Here is a 22173-nt window from a genome sequence, read left to right on the forward strand (position 1 = left end):
AAATTGGAAGACCATCTTGATGCTAGTTAGCTAGTGAGCACATTAATAACACAATCCAATATGGAAAGAACAAGTATTTACCGTGTACTAGTGAACAATAACACAAACCATCACAAAATGTTTCTGCTAAATAGCTCGATGGCTAAAGAAAAATAATCGTACCTCAAATAACAAGTTTGTTTTGTCCCTAATCCCTCTTGACTTTAGCTTTTTGTTTACTTTCCTCACTGCTGTTTTTTTTATGTGCTGAGCTGAACTGCCAATCAGAGTGATGTCATTCACTGATGGACTACACCATCTCCAACGCGGATTCAATATGCTGAATCAGTGGAAAAAAAGCAGACTACTGCCGACAAGGGGCAAAAGTGTGGGACACACCGCAGCAAAGACCGTCCCGGATGCTCACCGATGCTCCAACATTGACCATGCGCTTGTTGGGTCAGGGGCTTGATTTCCTAGCCCAGAAATCGCTATCACCACACCCACCAGACTCCATTTAAATAAACAGTAATTTTAGCATGTATGGAACCAGTGTATTTTCACATCTAATTGCGTGATTGAGGGTTTATTTCAACTGCCAGCTGCAGCCATATTGCTCAATACTGGACCAGTTTCAAAAGTTGTTGTTCCCATTTGTCACTTAGACAAAAAAAAACATGAGAAAATAGTGTCCAAGTTGAGAAATACCAAAGTTACCCTTTTAGGTGTCAGCCTTACTGGTAGTACTTCTGTTTATCAAATATATCAGGTCAAGTTTAAACTAACTTTGTGTCCCCATAGTACCAGAATATTTGATGACACATGCAGACATGAGACTGATGCAGTCAGTCCTTAAAATATATTCTTCATTCATTTTTTCATGTGCAAACTCAGGTGTGATGTGTACTTACTGAACATGCCCTCTAGTCTCACAAAACAGCAGATGTAGCTGTCAAAGTCGATGTTGAGCTGTTCATCTGCGTAGCGCATGGCTATAATGTCATACAGCTGTCTGTTGAGGTTAAACCCTTCATGTGGAGAAGATGGCACAAAGATGGTCGATAGTTAATATCACATGACAGGTTCTTAACAGGCTGCAAAATGTGGGATGTGATTTCTGACAAAGGTGAAGGTAGGACAAACCTGTGAACAAAATTAGGAATATAACTCTAATATGGTTTTATTTTAATTTTGTATTGTGTTGTAAACTTCAGTCAACTACAAATTAAGTCTAATGAAGTTTTATGACGCCCCCTCACCTGCATTTTTAACAGCGTTCCTCATCTCAAAACTACTGATGGAGCCAGATTTGTCTTTATCGTAACGTTTGAAGATCAGCTGCAAACACACGAAAAGAAGGACAGTCAAATGAAAACTTGTAGGTTTGTTAAACATGAGCAGAAGCTCCAGAGTGTTAACAACAGTCCTACCTGCCACTCCTTGATCTTTTTCCACAAATGTTTGAACTCCTGCAGGTTCAGCTTTCCCGTCCCATCAGTCTGAGAGAGGGTCAGTTATGGAAATACCAACACAGCTAGATGATTTGAGAGAGTCACTCTTGACTCTTGGAATGAGCTTTGTCCACATGAAATTTTGCCTCATCATATTTGAGTTTATTTTGGGGCTGCGTCCTCGATTTTCGTAGCTTTATCTTTGATGCATGCTGCCTTATGTCACAGTGTGCACTTCCGACCTGCCATACATGCCAGTCTGCCACACCTACCTGCCAGCCTATCACCAGTCCATACATCTCCCACTTCTGCTGGTCCACCACACCCACCTCATCAAGCTAATGCATCTCACCTGTGGATCATTTCCTCCTGCCAGTATAAAGACTCCTGTTTCATAGACTGTCCTTGCCAGGTTGTTCTCTGTCATTCGCATGCAAGACTCTTCAGCATTTATTCCCAGACTGCTTCCTAATTGCTAACCTTGCCTGTTCCTGACTCTCCTGTTTCGTCGGCTCCCCGGGAAACCACTTAGCCTTCTGTCCCTGACCAAGAGTTCTGCTTCTACATTTGTGGTTTCTGTTCAACTGTTCCATGTTGCTGTGTGGAGTGACTGCCAGTCAGCTCTCCATTATGAGTTTATCTGTTCTGCTGCCTGTGATTGCACACGTGGTTGCACACTCTGCCTCAGTGTGTGCGCCAAAGAGTCCACGCATCATCGCTGTTGTCAAGACCCTTGCTCCCTACAGTCAGCTCCACACAGGCGTGTAGGCCTCTCTCAGGTGTACTCCTGGTACCAGACTCCCTGCTTGTCCGACATTACCCTCTGCCTATTATAAACTGTGCTTCCGTGTTTGGTGCTGCTATTGGGTTCAAGCCACACTTGTGATAGCTTATGGTCTGGTACCTGATCGCTACCTTTTTATTAGGTCTCAACCTCAACCACATCCTGAACATAGCAGAAAAAGTGCCTGTTCTACACAGAGATTGTATTAAATAATGAAAGTAGCTGCCATGATGTCACCCATTGGGTTGTGGACTCCCGTTTTGAAGCATCAAATCTTGGATTTTGGCCATCACCATCTTGGATAAATCAGCCAGAAGTGACCATATTTGGACGAGAGGGTGGAACCGTGGAGGAGCGAGGGGTTGAGTGACTTTAAAATGTGTTGTAAACATGTAAACAAGCTTGGAAACATGTTTATGTCTACTGTGAAGTTGGGTATTTTAACATGGGGGTCTATGGGGATTGGCTCGCTTTGGGTCCAGCCTCAAGTGACCGTTCAAGGAACCAAAGTTTTTGGCACTTCTGCGTTGGCTCCACTTTTCAGCCTCAGAGGTTGTGGCTTGGTTCTACCATTGGGTTGAGGGATTCATACTAATAATCTGCTGATTGACACAGGGCTTCATCAACTCCATATAAACTCCTGTAGCTAACCAACCGAAAAGATACATCCATCAAGGCGATCATACTCCGACATGTCTCAAGGCTGAAACCCTCTGTCTTTATATCATTATCTGTGAAAAAGGACAGCTCAGTATGAAAAATCACCTGACACCATTATGTCATTATTATTACATCATAATGTATTCTTCCCAGTGTACTCACGTTTGGAGAGTACGTTCCTCATGATCATCTTGAGCTCATTTGCACAGACCTGCATGTCCTGATGAAAGGCAGAACAATTTGTTGTACAGATATTCACACAGTAAGACACCCACACAGCATAATCTGTGTTATCTTCATCATCCTCTTTGCGTACTCACCTCACCAGCAATCTGCCTGTAAATGGCTCTGAACTGTTTTTCCTCTTCAGTCTCCTCCTCAGATTCGAGCAGTTTTCGCTGAAGGATACAGGAGAAATAAGAACAGAGAATTTGATGTCTTTTGGGACGATTGATTTTATGTTTGGACAGGGTGAAGGGCCTCAAAGCCTGTCCAGTTAGCTTTAGCTGATAGCAGGACTAGTTTATCTGTTGTTGTTGTTGTTGTTTTTTTCTCCATAATGATAAAATATCACAAACTCGGTTATTAAATGTTAATTTTTTTTTTTTTTTTTTTTTTTTTTTAATTACTGGAAACAAGTTTGAAAAAGTTGGTGAATTAGCTTTACGCTGGAGTAAAGTCACAGCTAGCTTTAACTAATGTGCAGTTTCTATGGTTTGGTTTAAATGTTTTACATGTTGTTTTTGGTTTATTGTCGTTTTGTTTTGGTAAAATGGATGTCAAAAGGTGGTTTTGACCACATATGTAGCTGCTATTTTCTGGTTTTGTTGCAAAATGTCAATTTAAATTACGTCCATAGAGCGCTGCAGGAATGAGTCCTAAAACCCAGAATTTAGTTAGCATGTTAGCACTCACGGTTCCCTCATCTTAAAGTCAGTGGGTTTTTCTGAATGGGTTTTGTTAGATGACTCTAATAAGGTCTGTGGTTAACACAAACCTTTCACGTTTTGTTTTCAGACATTAACCACATCAGTAGAGAACCCACTTGTGAATTATGAAGCTTTTACGTGTCTTTAAAAAAGTGGTTGCTAACAAGTGGCTAAATGAGACTACAGAGGTTTTCAGGGACACTAAACGTTTTTACGTCGAATGACAAGTTTGGTGGTGGTGATGCTGAAGTCATGTGAACGTGGTGTAGTTCTTTTTTAGCCCAGAGTTAGATTTTTACTTCTGGAAGGTGCATTTATGCTTAAAAAATCATAAAGTGGTGTTCATTGTGAATATTATCTTGCTAAAAAAAATGTGAAAGTGTTTATTTTCTGCAGTAATCCAAAATCCAATGCCACTGTTTTTTTGGTGACGGAACCAGGGCGTTGCTTACTTCCCAGCTGGCCTTTAAATAAACATCATCTCTGCACCACTGCATAGTGCCGGAGAGGGACTCAATGGAGCAGATTCTCAAAGGTCCAGTGTGTAGGGTTAAGGGGGATATACTGGCAGAAATGGTACATAATATTCATAACTATGTTTTTATTTTTTTGTAATCATCTGAAATTAAAAATTGTTGTGTTTTTGTTACTTTAGAAAGACTTGTATATGTCCACATATGGGCACCGTAGTTCTCCTACACTCTTGCCACACGAGAAGTTTCAGCTGGTGGCAATCTGCGACCTCATCACTAACTGCCACTAAATCCAATGTCATGAGTTTTGCACAAATGAAACTGTTTTTTTCTGTTAAGTCTATATTTAGTGATCAGGGATCCTAAAAGATTAGAATTGTGTTTTTCCATTTCTTCAATTTGTTCCTGCTGCACTACACTACATTTAGTGATTGATGTATTTCCTAATAGTACCAGAGGAGAGCAGCACATTAGGGAAAGACATTAAAAAGAGCTAGGTCTGTAAGCGCTGAGGCCTTATGGGAAAACAGGTGCAACTTTGCCACTTGAGATCAGTTGGCTTCAAACTCAATTGTTTTATTCCCAGTGGTGTTATTTGACCTGGTCAAGATTGCATTTCAGAGCCGTCACTCTCCAGAAAATATGACAGGTCAGAGTTTACCGTGAGCTATTTGCTGCTTGGCTGTAGTGTAAAAGTTCTGGCTCCCGCTATGATGAGATTACCTTTGGTTTCTTTTTCCTTTCCCCCTCGATGCCGTCATGCTCGATTTCTTTGTTGGCTCGTGCTCTGTCTGACACAAATACAATAGGCTGGCATGTAACGGCAGAGGTTATTAAGAGGAGAGACGGGTTATAAAAGACAAACAGAAAGAGAAAGAGAGAGAGTTCATTTATAGTTATTCCACTGGTCATAATCTACATATGCAATGATGACACAAAATGACGAAATATGACGAAGAGTAGCAGTGTGGAAAGCAGAGTTTCAATCTGACAGTGCTATTGCAACTTGCATGCATTACCTTGTCTTTCTTTTTCTTGTCTTGCTGATGGCCAATAAGAAAAGGAAGGACAGAAGGATGAAAGGAGATGAAAAGGAGGAAAGCACTTTTCAAGTCTGTTAGTTACTCTTGTGGGAAAAACTATGAGAACAGTATGAAATGAAATGACAGAGATTTCAAGAACAAGGTTGATGAAATATGGATGTTGCACAGCTGGGGTTTACAAAATATCAAATTCAGACTGATATAGCAGTGTGAAAGTGCTGCAGGAGGCATCTGCACTGTGCTGTTCTGGTGTGTTCCACATATTCAGCCTCTTTGCGAGGCGGTAGGAGCTTAATGTCATGTTACTTGGTTTTAGTGTTAATATCTTGTATTTGAAGATGTGCCAGAAGGTTTGTGTAAAAGCAATATCTATTTCCTGAGGAGCTTTATAGCTACCAGTTAAAAAAAGAAAGATTAAATCCTCATGGAAAACACAACTTGCACCCCATGACTACAGAAATAGAAGAGAGAAAAATACTGGATGGAACGGGTCACTGATAGGTTGTTTTTAACATTTTCCTACATGTTTTCAATATTCTGGGGCAGTAGCACTTGAATCCTGTGTGATAAGTTGTGAACTTGTGTATTTGTCTGTGAGAGTTAATAAATTGATAACCCTATCTTAGTCCTAAAGTTGTTGTTTTACATCCTAGCCTCTCTGTTTGATCAAAAATATTTATAAAGTTTAAAGAATAAAGTATTTTGCAACAGAAAGCAGACCTTTTAAATACATTTTAGAAAATAGAGAGCGTCTTATAGTCGAGACTCTTTCAAAACAAGAAATTCCAATACATCAGCTGGCCACTGAAAGTATGAGGAGCGAAGTAAAAAAAATAACTACAAAAATAAACATGATTAAAATGCATGTGAAATGAAAAATAGAATGATAAAGTGTCAATTTCATGTCTGCCGTTAACATTTACAGCAAGCAATTTTGTTACCTCTACCTAAAATGTCAATCAAAAACACATGTCCACTGATTACCTGATTGAGTTTTTGGATCTCAAACGGACACTTTCCAATTTTCAACCAGCTCTGTGCATGGGCAGATTATGACACAATAAGCCACTGAGCACAAACATGCAGAAGGCCCCACCACCTCTCCTCCATAGCAACAAGACACACTGATTTTCTAGTTCTTTGCGTTTTTGTTTGTTTTTTTGTTTGTTTGTTTTTTGCATTTCTCTGTAGTCATTCTGCATCTCTCCAGAGTCTCTCTGTAGTTGTTTTGCCCCTTTTCGCTGCCTTTGTGAGTTTCTTTGTTCCTCTTTGCAGCTGTTTCATGTCTCTTTGTGGTCATTTTTAGTTTTGAGATTGGTACTTGTCAATTCGAGTGACATATTGGAGGTGAAGGCCGGGGGTGGGGGGGGGGGGGGGGGGGGGGGGGCTGACACTTTGGGCCCCTGTGCCTGTGCCTGGTAGGCTTGTTTAGTAATCCATCCATGGCTCTGTGTCACTGCCTTGTGGGCAGTGTGTACAGGTGAATGATGTTTGGTTTCTGTCCGTGATGGGTCCATGCAAACATGCCAACTCCTTGAGCTCTGGGCATTGGCAGCAAGGAGGAAGGTTAAGCGTTGTTTATTAGCATGTAGGCCCAACTGCCCACATTGCAGTGATACAGAGCTGGTTGAAAAAGCCAAAAACTGATCAATTAGTCAGTGGACATGGTTTGTGATTGACATTTTTGGCAGAGGTAACAAAAAAAACCAAAAGCTGTGCAAATGATAAATGTCAGGTGGGTGTAGTGAGGGATGGATGTTAGACAGTAGACAATAACAGTGGATTATAAGAGCAATGCTGTTTCAAATAAAATGTGAATTAAGTGTATCAAATTTTCATCACCCTAATTTTTATGAATTTCTTTTTGTTACTTCCACTACACATATGAAAATGATTTGTATGTACAGTACAGGCCAAAAGTTTGGACACACCTTCCCATTCAATGCGTTTTCTTTATTTTCATGACTATTTACATTGTAGATTCTCACTGAAGGCATCAAGACTATGAATGAACACATGTGGAGTTATGTACTTAACAAAAAAAGGTGAAATAACTGAAAACATGTTTTATATTCTAGTTTCTTCAAAATAGCCACCCTTTGCTCTGATTACTGCTTTGCACACTCTTGGCATTCTCTCCATGAGCTTCAAGAGGTAGTCACCTGAAATGGTTTCCACTTCACAGGTGTGCCTTATCAGGGTTAATTAGTGGAATTTCTTGCTTTATCAATGGGGTTGGGACCATCAGTTGTGTTGTGCAGAAGTCAGGTTAATACACAGCCGACAGCCCTATTAGACAACTGTTAAAATTCATATTATGGCAAGAACCAATCAGCTAACTAAAGAAAAACGAGTGGCCATCATTACTTTAAGAAATGAAGGTCAGTCAGTCCGGAAAATTGCAAAAACTTTAAATGTGTCCCCAAGTGGAGTCGCAAAAACCATCAAGTGCTACAATGAAACTGGCACACATGAGGACCGACCCAGGAAAGGAAGACCAAGAGTCACCTCTGCTTCTGAGGATAAGTTCATCCGAGTCACCAGCCTCAGAAATCCCAAGTTAACAGCAGCTCAGATCAGAGACCAGATGAATGCCACACAGAGTTCTAGCAGCAGACCCATCTCTAGAACAACTGTTAAGAGGAGACTGCGCCAATCAGGCCTTCATGGTCAAATAGCTGCTAGGAAACCACTGCTAAGGAGAGGCAACAAGCAGAAGAGATTTGTTTGGGCCAAGAAACACAAGGAATGGACATTAGACCAGTGGAAATCTGTGCTTTGGTCTGACGAGTCCAAATTTGAGATCTTTGGTTCCAACCGCCGTGTCTTTGTAAGACGCAGAAAAGGTGAACGGATGGATTCCACATGCCTGGTTCCCACTGTGAAGCATGGAGGAGGAGGTGTGATGGTGTGGGGGTGTTTTGCTGGTGACACTGTTGGGGATTTATTCAAAATTGAAGGCACACTGAACCAGCATGGCTACCACAGCATCCTGCAGCGACATGCCATCCCATCCGGTTTGCGTTTAGTTGGACGATCATTTATTTTTCAACAGGACAATGACCCCAAACACACCTCCAGGCTGTGTAAGGGCTATTTGACCAAGAAGGAGAGTGATGGAGTGCTGCGGCAGATGACCTGGCCTCCACAGTCACCGGACCTGAACCCAATCGAGATGGTTTGGGGTGAGCTGGACCGCAGAGTGAAGGCAAAGGGGCCAACAAGTGCTAAACACCTCTGGGAACTCCTTCAAGACTGTTGGAAAACCATTTCAGGTGACTACCTCTTGAAGCTCATTGAGAGAATGCCAAGAGTGTGCAAAGCAGTAATCAGAGCAAAGGGTGGCTATTTTGAAGAAACTAGAATATAAAACATGTTCTCAGTTATTTCACCTTTTTTTATTAAGTACATAACTCCACGTGTTCATTCATAGTTTTGATGCCTTCAGTGAGAATCTACAATGTAAATAGTCATGAAAATAAAGAAAACGCATTGAATGAGAAGGTGTGTCCAAACTTTTGGCCTGTACTGTATGTATGTAACCTTTATTTAAACTCGTGAGTACACTGAGGCAAGCCTCATTTACAGTGTCGACGAGCAAGAAAAAACAACAGAGATAAATAAAATACATGTCAATATACAACAAAAGACCATAAAATACATAATTTAAACCATGTTAAAACTAATTTGTAGACATATAAAGTGAAACTACTCCTCTGTTTTGAGTCATTTCACCTCTGCAATATCAGTCAAGATTATGAAAATATCCCTAGATCCCACTACTTCTTTAATCCTGTTGCAAACCTGTATTTGGTTAGACCCGATTGAGTTCTCCGTCTCCCTGCAAAGACAAAAACATTTTAGAATTGACCTCTGCTATATTACGCAATTTTACTGTCAACAATCCCCAAAATAACATCAGCTGCATCACCAAACACGGCTGGTGCCCCACCCTCAGTGATCCTTACTCAGACGTGCTCCGCTTCTCAGAGAAGACCCTGAGAATGAACTCTCCCTCTTGATGGGGCTCAAAGGTCGTGGGAATGATGACATACTCTCCTGGGGGCAGATGGAAGCGCTCCGTCACCTCCCGCAGATTAAAGTAGGTCTTGCATTTCACTTTGGAGGCTGTGTACAGGAAGAAGTCCTTCTGCAGGTGTTGATCTTTTCCACACATCTATGAATGGAAAGAAATCAGTTGGTAGGTTGGAAAAGAGCTCCTTAAATAAGGAAAGTAGTCAAAACAGAAAAGGTATTAAAGGAAAGAAGTTCAAAATTGGGACTCTTTTGTTGAAACTTTGGCAAGATGATTGATACCACTCTGGTACCTGTATGGTAAATATGAAACTACAGTCAGTTAGCTTAGCTTAGCTTAGCTTAGCATAAAGACTGGAAACAGAGGGAAACAGCTAGCCTTGCTCAAATGAAAAGAAGTCTCACAACCAGCACCTCTGAAGATAATTTATCAACACCTTATGTTGTTTGTTTAATCTGTACAAATACCAGAGTGTAAAAATGACAAGTTGTGCTTGTACTCGGAGTTATGTGCTGCACTATTTCTTGGCCGAGTCTTGTCATGAATGTGAGTGAATACTAGTGGGTACTCCAAGATGTGACTGCGCCCAGCCAAGAATGACATTCATAAATCCAATCCGAGCCCTGTTTTTCGAAGAAATGGAGCATTTTATTTCATGAATTAATGAATGGTTAGGTTCATCTCACATTAACTCTGTTTAGTGCTCAGCTGCTCCATCTCCTCAGACAGAGCCTGCAGAAGGCTCTGCTGCTCTGAGCATGTGGTGTTCTGAATGACCAAACAGTACAATCCAACAGGGCTCCGAATATATGAACGGTCCAATTTCTGTGCACTCCAACACCCAGAGTTCCAAAAGCACCTGTGTTTCCTTCCAGTGTAACCTACATAAAAAGTACTCCTACTTCCAGCTCCCTGTTCAGAAAATGTCAGGTTAAGGGAACTTCCCTGGTCAAAATTCTTCCATTCGGAAAACCCTGCAACATCACCAATGCAAACATCACTTCAATTTGATTGGGTTCTGGGGATTTTTCAAGGGCATATTTCACTATTTTCTGACAATATGTTGACTAAACTATTAGTAGAAAAATCCCCCCCAAAAAAAACACTGAAAAATTATTCAACAATGTAGCTAGGATTTTGGCTTGTCCTGTAAGGTGTGCATAGAGGTTTCATAAAAGTCCTGAACTATCACGACCACTACTACAGGGTTCCCATGGATCCTTGAAATCCTTGAAGAATTTGAAAGGAAAAAACAGACATAAAGATACATAGGCCATTGAAAGTGCAAGAAATTAGTTATTGAGGTTCTCCCTTCTTTTTCTTTTTTTGACTTAATGTCAGTAAAAAGGCTCTGTTTAATGGTTTTCTGTGAGCTTCTGTAAAACCTGCTAGTTCTCATTATAAACTTCTCACTGTTAAGACAGTAGTTAACCTCGATCCATGTCTCAAACTCTGCCTCTTTGGGTCCTTAAATTTGGGGAAATGGGTCTAGGAAGTCTGTGAAAAGACATTGAACTTGTCTGTTTAAGAAGGTGTGGAAACCCTGCTTCTGCTATTACCACCACATGTACTTCTATATCAAATATGACTCTCTGGAGATACAGGCCAATACTGTGAAAACGCTGACTTCGTCAAACTAATGTTCCTCTCCAACATGGGCATACCTCCTTCGGCACCTGCAAAGACAAAGAAGATGTTAAAGAAGTTCAAGTCCAGTGAATGCACATCAGATAATCCAGTGATTTAGGGTTTATGTGATCAGTACCTCGTAGATGGAAAATCCAATGGTGAGGAATCTGGCCCCTTGATGGCGCTGCATCCTTCGACCTTTCTGCATCAGAGCCACAACTACAGTGCAGAGTGCCTCCCCGTCCTCTGCGTCGTCATCCTCCTCGAACAGTTGCATCCGATACTGAGGGTTTGTCCAGAATGTTTCTGTAAAACACAAAAAGGTAAATCTGCAACACGAGGTCACATGATCGCAGTGAAGACAGATGAGCCACATGGGACTCAAAGAATATTATCAAGAGGAGGAATAAAATCTGACATGAAATAAAGTCAATATCTACCAGGGAAGTTCCTGCAGCCGCCAGCAGAGCTGCCTCTCACCCAGCGACCTTCATTGATCGACACTGACCAGCTGTTCCTTTCATCACCCTGCAGGGTGTCAGGGGTCAAGTTACACATCTCCAGTTTTGTGAAGTTCCTCTTGAAATCATCAAAAGACATCCTGGAGAGGAACGTGAAAGAGGAAGTTCTTTACTGTTCCAGTGTTTACAGTTTCAAACACTACAGTGGGGCAAAAAAGTGTCTGTCAATGTGCTCTTGACACTGTGCGATGTAAATATTAATGGAGTCCTCCTTGGCTGAACTGTTACGTTAGCTAGCTCAGTGGTGTTAGGTGAGCTGGCAGTAGATGTACGCGTCCTTCTGTGCAGTGATAGGGTTTGTGGGTGTAGTTCAGTAAAAAGAAAATAGTTCCTTAATGAAACTGCCCACAACAAGGTCTGTGGATTGTCTTGAATAACCGAGTTCTGGAGAGACATTGCAGTTGAGTCAAAATTGAGCATAGCATTAGTTCAGGCAGGACACGATATCGAGCTCAGCTCACATCCCAGTTACATCAGCTGATCTCAAACAGCTCAATCAACTGATGGAACAGCTGATAGGGATGGGAGACAGTCAGCTGATAGATCACATGATTCCTTTTTTCCTGCTGCTCTCCCTGCCTTAGGTTTTCCATGTAGGCACATGGAAGGGCAGGGAGGTTTGCTTTCTCTGCCTCAGACTTTCCACGTTTGCACAAGAAAGGGCAGAGAGGAGTGCTCTCTCTGCCTTATGGTTTTCCATGTAGGCACATGGAAGGGCAGGGAGGTTTGCCTGTCTGCCTCAGGCGTTTTTCATTTGCACGTGGGAGGGTGTAGAGGTGTCCTCTCTCTGCCTCAGGCTTTCCACGTAAGCGCTGGGAAGGGCATAGAGATGTGCTCTCTCTGCCTTAGGCTGTCCACACAGGCATATGGAAGAGGCTTTCTGTGTAAGACTGCAAATGGAAATAAAGTTTTCTTTGACTAAAGTGGTCCTGACTGAAGTTTCTTTTTTGGCACTTTGAGCACCAGAAGCTGAGTGCCATCTAGTTCCATTATATTAAAGAGAAAGCAGACATTGTTACGGCCGCTTTTACCAACACTCTGCAACTTACACCAAAACATATTACATGTAAAATAGAAAATATGTATTTTTCATTTGTCCCTTAAAGCAAAATGCTGCATCTTGTGGGAAACAACGGAGAAATAGATGACAATACAAAACTGATATTTTATTTTATGAGCGAGCCAAAATTAAAGATGTGATGAGGAGTATTTCTCTGTGGTTTTACTCACCAGAACTCACTCTCCTCTACGGTCTGTTTCTTTAAGTTTTCCCTGTCTGCGATGGAAATGGTCGACCATTCCTTTGAACTATGGAAAGACCAGATCATATTAGAACACACTCACAACAACAGAAAAAAAGATTAGAGTCAGTACAACTCCTGAGTTATAGAAGAATAAATATTTTGTAAATAATATGAATTTTATAGTAGTATAAAGGGCTGAATTAAAGTCCTAGATCAGTTCTTACTTTGGACACCATGGTCCTTTCCACAGTACACGACCCCAGGGATTGCGCAGGCGAATCAGGCGAACTTTGGCGTCTTTTACGACCTCGTCACACTAGAGACAACAACCATCCTGTTAGCATCACTTTAACAGGCTTTCTCTTACAAAGACTGTCACCTGTATTTATAGTGAGTTGACTTTTTTACTGTACCTCCGCCAGGCCTATGATGGAGTAGGCATGACCCCTGACCAGCCCAAGATCAGTCCGACTCTCCAATTCAGCAGATGAAAAAACCTGATGAATACAACATGTCAGAGCAAAACACAGACTTGAGGCAACACATACTGCTAAAATGTCATTTTAATTCAGTGATTTATTCTGGAGTTGATGGTTACAATCTAGTTTTCCTGAAATCAAGTTGAACAGATGTTAAAAGGGGAAAGTTAAAGACCTTAATTTAGCTTTTCTGAAACATTTGCATGGGGGGAAAAAACATATTTTTTGTTTATTTATAGGGTTTATTTCTCTCCTCTTCCTCCTTACAGTTTGATTTTCATGTTTCAGTCAGTTGTGTTGCTGCACGTCTCATCTCATGTGTGTTTTTCTTCTCTGTTTACGATGGTACTTTCATCCCCACTCACATCTATGGAGCAGCCCATCAGTGAGCCTCTCTCCAGCGCCTTCCTCATGATGCTGTAGAGGTCTTTGGGCGCCTCGGACAACTCAAAGAACTCTGTAACTCCCCCTGTGAAATCCTCCATGGCATCCAAAGTGTTACCTCCTTTGAGTGCCTCATAGGACCCGTGCAACCTGAGAGAGAAAGCGAGAGGTCAATTATTCTGGCCAATGCGCTGACATGTCTGTTCTCTCCAAGGCTTGGATTTTTCACAGCATCTGCAGCCAATATAAGAAAGATGAGAACGGTGCAGAGGAGTGGTGTGCCTAGTTAGTGTTGCTATACACTGCAAAAAAAAAATATACAGCTTAATAAGACATTCAGCTCAAGTTAGATTTTAAAGAGAAATTTTATGGCAGTGAGGTGAGAGGCCAGTGGTTTCAGGTGTCAGTCATTTTGTTTGACAGATTGTCTTAAATCATGAGGCATTACTTCAGTGCCAATGGAGTAATTTTCCCATTTTCACGAAACTGTCACTGATAATGATAAGGAAAAAACTATAAAAATTGCAATTAAAACACCTGAGATGATTTCATGTCTCCAGGCTTTAACCTTTTCAGCAAGAAACATGAATTAAAGACTAAATGACAAGCTTTTTTCCAGTGGGTGGACAGGAAATCTGAACTCTACTGAATCAGTTTACATCATGGAGGTCATGATGTGGAGAGGCGCACGTCTCCACTTTGCAGTGAATATTAAAGTAATCCTTCACCCCTTTAATTACCATTTGTTTATTACTCACCCTGTGTTCTGTTGAATTTGCAAATAAATCTTTGTTTTTCCAGCATGCCTCCAGTGAATGTAGAATCCAAAAACACAGAAAATTCTTGATGAATTGGAGTCACAGGGAGCCGCGTTTAACAACAGAAACACTATATCAAAACATTGTTTTTAAACTCTCATGCAACTCGGGCAGTATAATCTAAGTCTCATTTTTACCAGTCATACGCTCAGTACTTCCCAAACACATACATTTTTGCTAACACCTTCCCATAAGCACCTCAGGCATACTATTCGTCCCTACGTGAGAACATTTTTTAAAAAAATGCATGTGTTTGGGAAGTACTGAGCATACGACTGGATGAATAATAATTAAATGACAAGTAGAATAAAACCAATAACGTGTCGTAAAATGTCACCAAAGTAAAAGATAAAATAAGGAAGGCCAAAACTAAAATCAAGATAATAAATGGGAAATAAAATCAATAAGATCACAATTAAAGAGACAGACAGCTCAGACAAAATCTGGATATGCTTTCCGATTGAAGTACGTTTTTAGGAGAGACTTAAACGCAATGTCTCAGACAGCCTTATATCCTTGGGCAGGTCAGTTCAGAGCCTCGGGGCCCTGATTGCAAACACTCTGTCTCCTCTGGTCTTTAGCCTGGACTCTGGAACAAGTAGACGACCTCTGCCCAGGGGTCTCAAACTACGTAAAGGTTCATATAGGTCTGAAATGTAATCTGGAGCTAGGCAATGAAGAGCCTTAAAGGTAATCAATATGATTTTAAAATCAATCCTAAAACAAACAGGGAGCCAGAGAATAGGCTAAAACTGGTGTGATGTGGTCTTGCTTCTTGATTTTGGTTAAAAGTCTTGCGGCTGAGTTCTGAACAATCTGAAGTCATAGCAAGGTTTTTCAGGAATAAAGGCTGTTGCAATAATCAAGACGCGAAGAGATCAAAGCATGCACAGCAGTGTCTGTGAAAATGAGACTAAGATCATACTGCAAGATGTGTAAAAGTTTGGACCATGACCACAATTCATAACAAATTTTCTCCATTTTTGGATTCTTTGTTCAACATGGAGGCATGCAAGAAAAACAGAGCTTACTTCACAAATTCTACATAACACGAGGTGAGTAACTGATATACAAATCGTCATTTTGGGGGGTTAAGCGTTCCTTTAATAGACTGTACTTACTTGGCATAAGCTTTTTCCAAAAGAGCACTCCAGTACTCGTTCTTTCTGAAAGATTTGGTGAAAACCAGCTTGTTGTTCCAGGTGGGGATGCGGTCGTCCACGACCACATCGATCCACTCGCCATAACGCCAGAACTGGGATTAAGAAGACAGAACAGATTTAAAGCAGGAAATCAATCATCAGACAGAGAAAAAAAGGTCCCAGCATCTTTTAGATTATTAGTTGTTATCATATCATCAGTTTAACAAGCTGTCAGTTAAACATGTTCTGATCAAATAGGTTTGTTGTCTCTTTGAAAAATTAATAATGCCTGACCAATAGAGAATATAAAGGTTTGTCATGCTGTGTGGGGTGGTGGCACCATATTGTGAGGATACCTCTACCTCTGATACCTCTGTTACCAAAGTGTTTGCTCTTAGTCCAAAAACAAGATAGTTTCCAATGCCCGGGTATGTGAGTTCAGGGTCTGTAATCCAGCCTCGGGCTGCCAAGTCATGTGGATGTGTGTTGCCTACCTTAATTTGTTTGTCCAAGGATTGTTGCTTGATCACTGTAGCAGGCACAGATTACACAGTGCTATCTTTACAAGATGGCGCACCCATCCAAAAAATATCAACATGCTGAGACGTAAACTTGACACTCTCTATACTAACCTGGAAGTGGAAGATGCCGGCGTAGTTTTCAGTGAAGCTCTGGTCCTTAGGAATCACTCTGTACAGAAGCTTCTCGTTCAACGTCAGACAGGCGATGGCGGCCAGCAGCCAGCAGTCACCTGTCAACGGCAGATTCATGAGCTATGAAAGCACTTGATCCGAACATACCTCTTCATAAAGTAGTTGTCTCAGATTAAAGCCGCATTGCTGCAGGTGTCACTCGCCAACATCAGTATGGTAACTAAATTAAGGCTAATTCTCGTGGTCATTCCAGCTGTCAGACATATTCACGGCTCTGGTTTCCAACTCGGGTGTCTTGGCTGTACTCTGTGTTTTTATAGATGTGTGTCCCCTAATAGGACTGTCTCTGCTTGCACTTAGAAGCTGTCTTCAGCTGAGACACATTTGACTTTTGGTGCTGTTAGAAACTTTCTTCAACACTTTTCCACGCTCTTGCTTCCATTTTCCTACTTTTTTATTGTCATATTATGATCTTACAGTCTTTGGTAAGGCAAAAATGTTATTGTCTTGTTAAAAAGGGTCTGTGGATGCTCCATAAATGATAAAGATAGATGTGTTTGGAGAATCAGTGAAAGTAGAGAGGGAATTACAGTTTGTTTTATGTATTAAGACACCAAGTTAGACTCTTGCAGTCAGTTCCCACGTGCTTTAGCACTACTTGTTTAAAAGCAGAAATGGTTAAGATGTTACCCAATTCTCCTTGACAGATGTCGGTCCTGTTGGCTCCATCTATGATGAAGTGGGGGTTTTCAGAAATTTCCTGTCATAGAAAAAAAAAACAGTATTAAAAGGTATTTCTGAGCGTGTTGTGAAATTTCAAACCTTTTTCTCATTATGAAATACCATGTAAGATGAAATGACAGATGCAATCAATGTAAAAGTCTTAATTTTAAGCACATTGATACAATTTTTAAGGAAAAGGACCCTTGTTTAAGTATATTTTATGTCTGAAGTCCACATTAGGGTGTCCAGGTGACTCTTAATGTGTCAAAAGACAAGAAAATAATCTTTAATATCAAACTAATTAATCATACCTTTACTAAAGCTGGGTATCAAACATCAAAGTCCAAAGTCTGTCAAATAAGGCTTTAAATATGGAGTCAGATTCATAATATTACTTTTTTTTAAAACAGATTAAGGACCTGAATTAAATCAAAATGTTGCCAATTTTAGATATTATATAAGATTATGCACTGGTTCATTCATTTTCCGTAACTGCTCATCTGTCTGAAGCCTATCCCAGCTGACACTGGGCGAGAGACAGGGTACACCCTGGACAGGTCTCCAGACTACCACAGTCTGTCCCTCTGCATCCCTCCGGGTCGCCCAGGGAGCTTGTTTATCAAAAAGAGCCAGGGAGGATCCCCCGAATACCCAACAGAGGTCTGGACTTAACCCTGTATGTCCTCTAATCCTAGCAACTGGCCCCTGGCCTCCTGACATTTTGTAAAAATGGTCCCTAGGCAAAACAGGTTGAGTGTCCCTGCTTTACAGGGTCGCGGGTTGGGGTGGAGGGGTCTGGAGCTGATCCTAGCTGACATTGGACGGGAGATAGGGTACACGTCAGGTCAGGTTGCCAGATTATCACAGGACTGACACATAAAGACAGACAACCATTTACACCTACCGCCAATTGAGAATCACCAATTAACCTAACCTCTTTGGTCTGTGGGAGGTAGCCGGAGTACTACATGGAGGGCCCAGGGTTCAAGCCAGGAACCCTCTTGCTATGAGGCGACAGTGCTAACCACTGTATCACCATGCCACCTATATATATAATGTTAAGATTTTATCGAGGGGAGGTTCTTGTTCTTTGTTTGGGTTTAGACATTGTGAAACTGGCTTCTTTTGTTAAATGAAATATTGTTCTAGAAGAGCACATCTATATTTCTCAAAGTCATTATAAATGCAAATTACAAATCTAGCCCTGTGATAGTCTATCAACCTGTTCATGGTGTACCCTGCCTCTCGCCCAATGTCAGCTGGGATCAGCTCCAGACCCCCACCCCACCCTGCGACCCTGTAAAGCAGGGATACTCAACTTGTTTTGCCTAGAGACCACTTTTACACAATGTCAGGAGGCCAGGGGACAGTTTCTAGGATTAGAGGACATCTGCCAGGTTTTCCGGGGGATCCTCCCTGGCACTTTCTGATAAACTAGCTCTAATTTAATGCTTTTTGTTTCACTTTGGCACCTTTTTTTTTTACATTCATAGTACAAAAAATTCCCAGCGTGAATCACTTTATGTTCATTGTGAATTAGAAAGTTGTTGTTGGGCCACCTAGCACCCTATCACAGGCCAGATTTTGAGGTTCACTGCTGTAAAGGAGACCCAATTACACATCATAAATGGACATTTACAAATCCACACCTGACATGATTGACTATTTGAGCACTTGACCCTGAAACTGAAAGCGAGTTGGAGAAATTTCCCGAGCTGCATTCACTGCATATTTATGAGAATGCAGCTGTTGGGGGTTTGCCGGTCATGACCCTGGAGTCCTCAGGACAAGTGATAACGTTGTGCAGAATGTAGAGAAGTCCTCACCTCATAACTACGTGCCTCTGTTATGGCAGAGTGATTGACTGTATCTGTGGTCCTTTGGGAAATTACTGCGTCTTCATATTTGACTCTGGTAAGGGATTAATGTATATGTTTATGCTCATACTGTGGAGATTTTATGTTGAAGGATTACATGATCTTCTAAAAGTGTGGTTCCCAACTTTGGACTGCATTTGGACCCCTCAAAGGGTCACAAGATAAAAGTGAAGGGGTCACAGGATGATGAAAGGAATAGGAATAAATTCATGAATTTCTGTCCCACAACTGAGCTTATTTTCTGTTCCTAATGCCTTTTTACTTCGACATATAGGCCTCTAAAAATCCTTCAAATGAAGCAACTAGCAGGGAAAAAGACACACATCCACACATCATGTGAAGAGGTGGCACAAGCCAGGGGTTAGAAAAGAGGGTGAGGGTAGAATAAAGAAATATGAAACCAAGTATTTATTCAGGGGTTTCACAGCACTCACTCTGTTCCCGTCATCACACGATTGACCATAACTAAGGCTGTTAAAATGCTGCCTCATGTTCCGGATTTAGAGCCTGGTCCACTGCTGACCTCCCTGTTTGGGATTCAGGTATCACTAATCTCAGCTAAATGGCAAAAGCAGCATTCATCATCGACCATTAAGCCACAGTCTACCATCACGTAACACTATATTTTAACTATGAAGCAGAAATTTTAGTTTGTCATTTCTGTTTACTGAAGAGGATTAACTTAATTTATGTTTATGTCAGTGTAGAAAAAGATTAAATGAATATTGTGGGAATGCCTTGTCTTTTAATATGCATTAATATTTAGATTAGAGTTATTGTCTCCACATCAGTTACATAAACCTCAGAGGGATGAAGTGTCATGTTTATCATGAAAGTAAAGGCAGTGGTTGAGTTAGCCCGCTCTCAATCTGAAGTTGTCAAAATCCAGCACTTGGGCAGTGACTTGCGGCGTCAGAAACCAATGAAAAAAAGCATTCTTTAACCGCGACATGATACGCGGTTGGTGGCTGTTATATTTTAATGGCGTTAAATGAAAGTTAAGGCGCAAAAGTCCAACTGAGCCAGATGGGAGGGGTGGTGGATGGGTCCAACAAACACTGACTTTCACTTGAGAGAGCGACCCCTGTTCTTTTTTCCTAAACTTAACCACATGCTTTTGTTGCCTATAGCCAACCACGTGTGTTTGTTGTTGAAGGAAAAAAATATTGTACCGACATAGTGCGTTTATTTTGAAAGAGACTGTATGTAAACGTTAAATTTCCTGTGAAAACAGAAGTGTATTTTGAAAGAAGACAATGCATGTAACAGGCAGAACTTGACACAGTGTCCCAGAACGTCAACAACCAACACACCCAGGGTACCTTGGACGTCATATGTGGACGTGGAAAGTCCATGACCAAATGTCGATATGTGATGAGGTCGGAGTGACAATGTGTTGGTTGATTAGTAGATTCAGAGCATAGTAATTTAGAGTCTGAGCTGGAATTGTCTGCATAAAACTCCCAACATGGAGGTTGCCGAGCCAATGGTAGCAGCAAACACAGCTAACAGCACAAACAGTGCTAACAGCAGCAACAGTGTTGACAGAGCTATGGGGTGTTAATCTGGGGTGAACTGAAGTGTGAACATTACGCCTCTGTGACTATGCTCTCCTACTATCAGCAGTAGCTAGCCAATGGAACATATACACACAGGGACTCATGTACACACATGCATGCGCAGTTGGAACATCTACTACAACAAAGCACCACAAACTGAGTGCCATCTAGTTCCACTGAATTCAAAAGAAGACAGACATCTCTACCACCCATATCTCCAACACTCAACAACTCACACCAATATAATCTAGACTGTTAAATAACACAAGGTGGGGGAAAAAATGCATTTTGGATTTTTGGATGAATGGCAGCACAGTGGTGCAGTGGTTAGCATTGTCGCCTCACAGCAAGAGGGTTGCTGGTTCAAATCCAGGTGGGGGGTTCGAACCCCAGGGTGGGGAAACGCTTCTGTGCAGAGTTTGCATGTTCTCCCTGTGTCAGCGTGGGTTTTCTCTGTGTGCTCCAGCTTCCTCCCACAGTCCAAAGACATGCAGGTTAATTGGTGACTCTAAATTGTCCGTAGGTGTGAATGTGAGTGTGAATGGTTGTCTGTCTCTATGTGTCAGCCCTGTGATAGTCTGGTGACCTGTCCAGGGTGTACCCTGCCTCTCACCCAGTGTCAGCTGGGATAGGCTCCAGCACGAAAATGTTGGGTCTTAGGTAAAGGTTTGTGTCATTTGTTGTGTTTGGATCTCAAGTAGATCTTCAATAATCTACATGTACAAGTGGCTCTGATATAGCAACACTTTTGGCTAAAGACATAAAGCTTTGTCAGAGCTATTCATTGTCAGAGGTAGAGTGTTGGAAGACTATCAAACCCTCCTGAAAGTGTATATCATAAAAACATGGAACACTGCAGCCAACACTGAGTTGCCACTATGTTTCCCAGCACTGGCAGAGGGCGTCTGCCTGTGTGAGAGTCAGCTGTCTGTGATTGTAGAAGGTGATAACCCAGAGCTATGCGTCCACAACCACGCAGCCACTTGACACCCCATCCATGTGTTGTGAAGGAAGTGATGAGATACACTGGGATTTTAGAGAGGAGCTCCTCTAAACACATTATAGACGTTTTTTTGACATTTAGAGTAACATGGCCTAACAGATATGATGACTAAAGACTGGCACTCACCGAGGGACGTTTCCACTCAAACTTAATGGGGGGTTTATGGCTGTAGAAGAGTGAGGAGTCATTAGCAGGAAACAGGGGGTCTTCAAACACCACACCCTTCTTCACGTATTTGTCCCGCAGCTCCAGAAAAGTCTTAAGGCGCTTGGCATCCTTGACAGCCTCGTTCCTGCTCAGAATAGCAGAGTAGATGGAGTTCATCCCAGCAGGAGGGTAATCAGCTTTGTCATCTGGCTCGTATGATGCTTCGTTTTCAAAGAGCACCTTCACCTTCATCTCTTCAACAACAGCCTTTTTATACTTCTTCTCCCCCATCTTTGTCAGAGAACGTCTCAGCCTTTGGTGTTCTTGATTCAAAGTCACTTTATGAAGTGCCAAAAAAGAAACTCCTTATTTGCAGAAATAGAGCGTGAACTTGCAAAACAACCCAGAGAAACTTCCTGTGTCCTCCCCGACTCCGACAATCACTTTTAGTTCCTTTATTTGCTGGAAATGCTGTCACTGCTCCTGGACAGTCACCACCCGGCAGCCTCTCATACCAACACTGGCACAGTCTATGTTGTGCCCCTGAGTGCTGGCTGAGCCTAAATATAGGCCTCTTTAAAGGAGGGGAGGGGGCTCCTCAAAGAGAGACCCTGACACAACATTTTCAGGTTCCAGTGT

General features: G+C 41.7%; 1 protein-coding gene across 2 annotated transcripts in view; it reads right to left on the minus strand.

Moving 5' to 3' along the window:
• The window catches only part of capn3b (calpain 3b), a 24462-nt gene extending 2391 nt beyond the window's left edge, over positions 1-22071 (minus strand). The window contains exons 1-21 of one of the 2 annotated variants that reach the window (XM_033648628.2): positions 21514-22071; positions 16916-16985; positions 16205-16323; positions 15552-15685; positions 13594-13762; positions 13163-13246; positions 12974-13065; positions 12736-12813; positions 11425-11585; positions 11121-11290; positions 11020-11031; positions 9288-9496; positions 9124-9160; positions 5296-5319; positions 5000-5086; positions 3195-3272; positions 3037-3094; positions 2881-2945; positions 1410-1478; positions 1239-1317; positions 891-1007 (exon numbers count right to left, since the gene is read on the minus strand). In XM_033648628.2, the coding sequence (XP_033504519.2) occupies positions 891-1007; positions 1239-1317; positions 1410-1478; positions 2881-2945; positions 3037-3094; positions 3195-3272; positions 5000-5086; positions 5296-5319; positions 9124-9160; positions 9288-9496; positions 11020-11031; positions 11121-11290; positions 11425-11585; positions 12736-12813; positions 12974-13065; positions 13163-13246; positions 13594-13762; positions 15552-15685; positions 16205-16323; positions 16916-16985; positions 21514-21825 (2224 nt within the window). In that variant the 5' untranslated portion in view covers positions 21826-22071. The remainder of the gene's footprint in view (positions 1-890; positions 1008-1238; positions 1318-1409; positions 1479-2880; positions 2946-3036; positions 3095-3194; positions 3273-4999; positions 5087-5295; positions 5320-9123; positions 9161-9287; positions 9497-11019; positions 11032-11120; positions 11291-11424; positions 11586-12735; positions 12814-12973; positions 13066-13162; positions 13247-13593; positions 13763-15551; positions 15686-16204; positions 16324-16915; positions 16986-21513) is intronic. The other variant, XM_033648629.2, reaches the window with a different exon arrangement.
• Between the last annotated feature and the right edge of the window lie 102 nt (positions 22072-22173).

The sequence above is a fragment of the Epinephelus lanceolatus genome, chromosome 13 (genome assembly GCF_041903045.1).
Source record: "Epinephelus lanceolatus isolate andai-2023 chromosome 13, ASM4190304v1, whole genome shotgun sequence".
NCBI lineage: Eukaryota > Metazoa > Chordata > Actinopteri > Perciformes > Serranidae > Epinephelus > Epinephelus lanceolatus.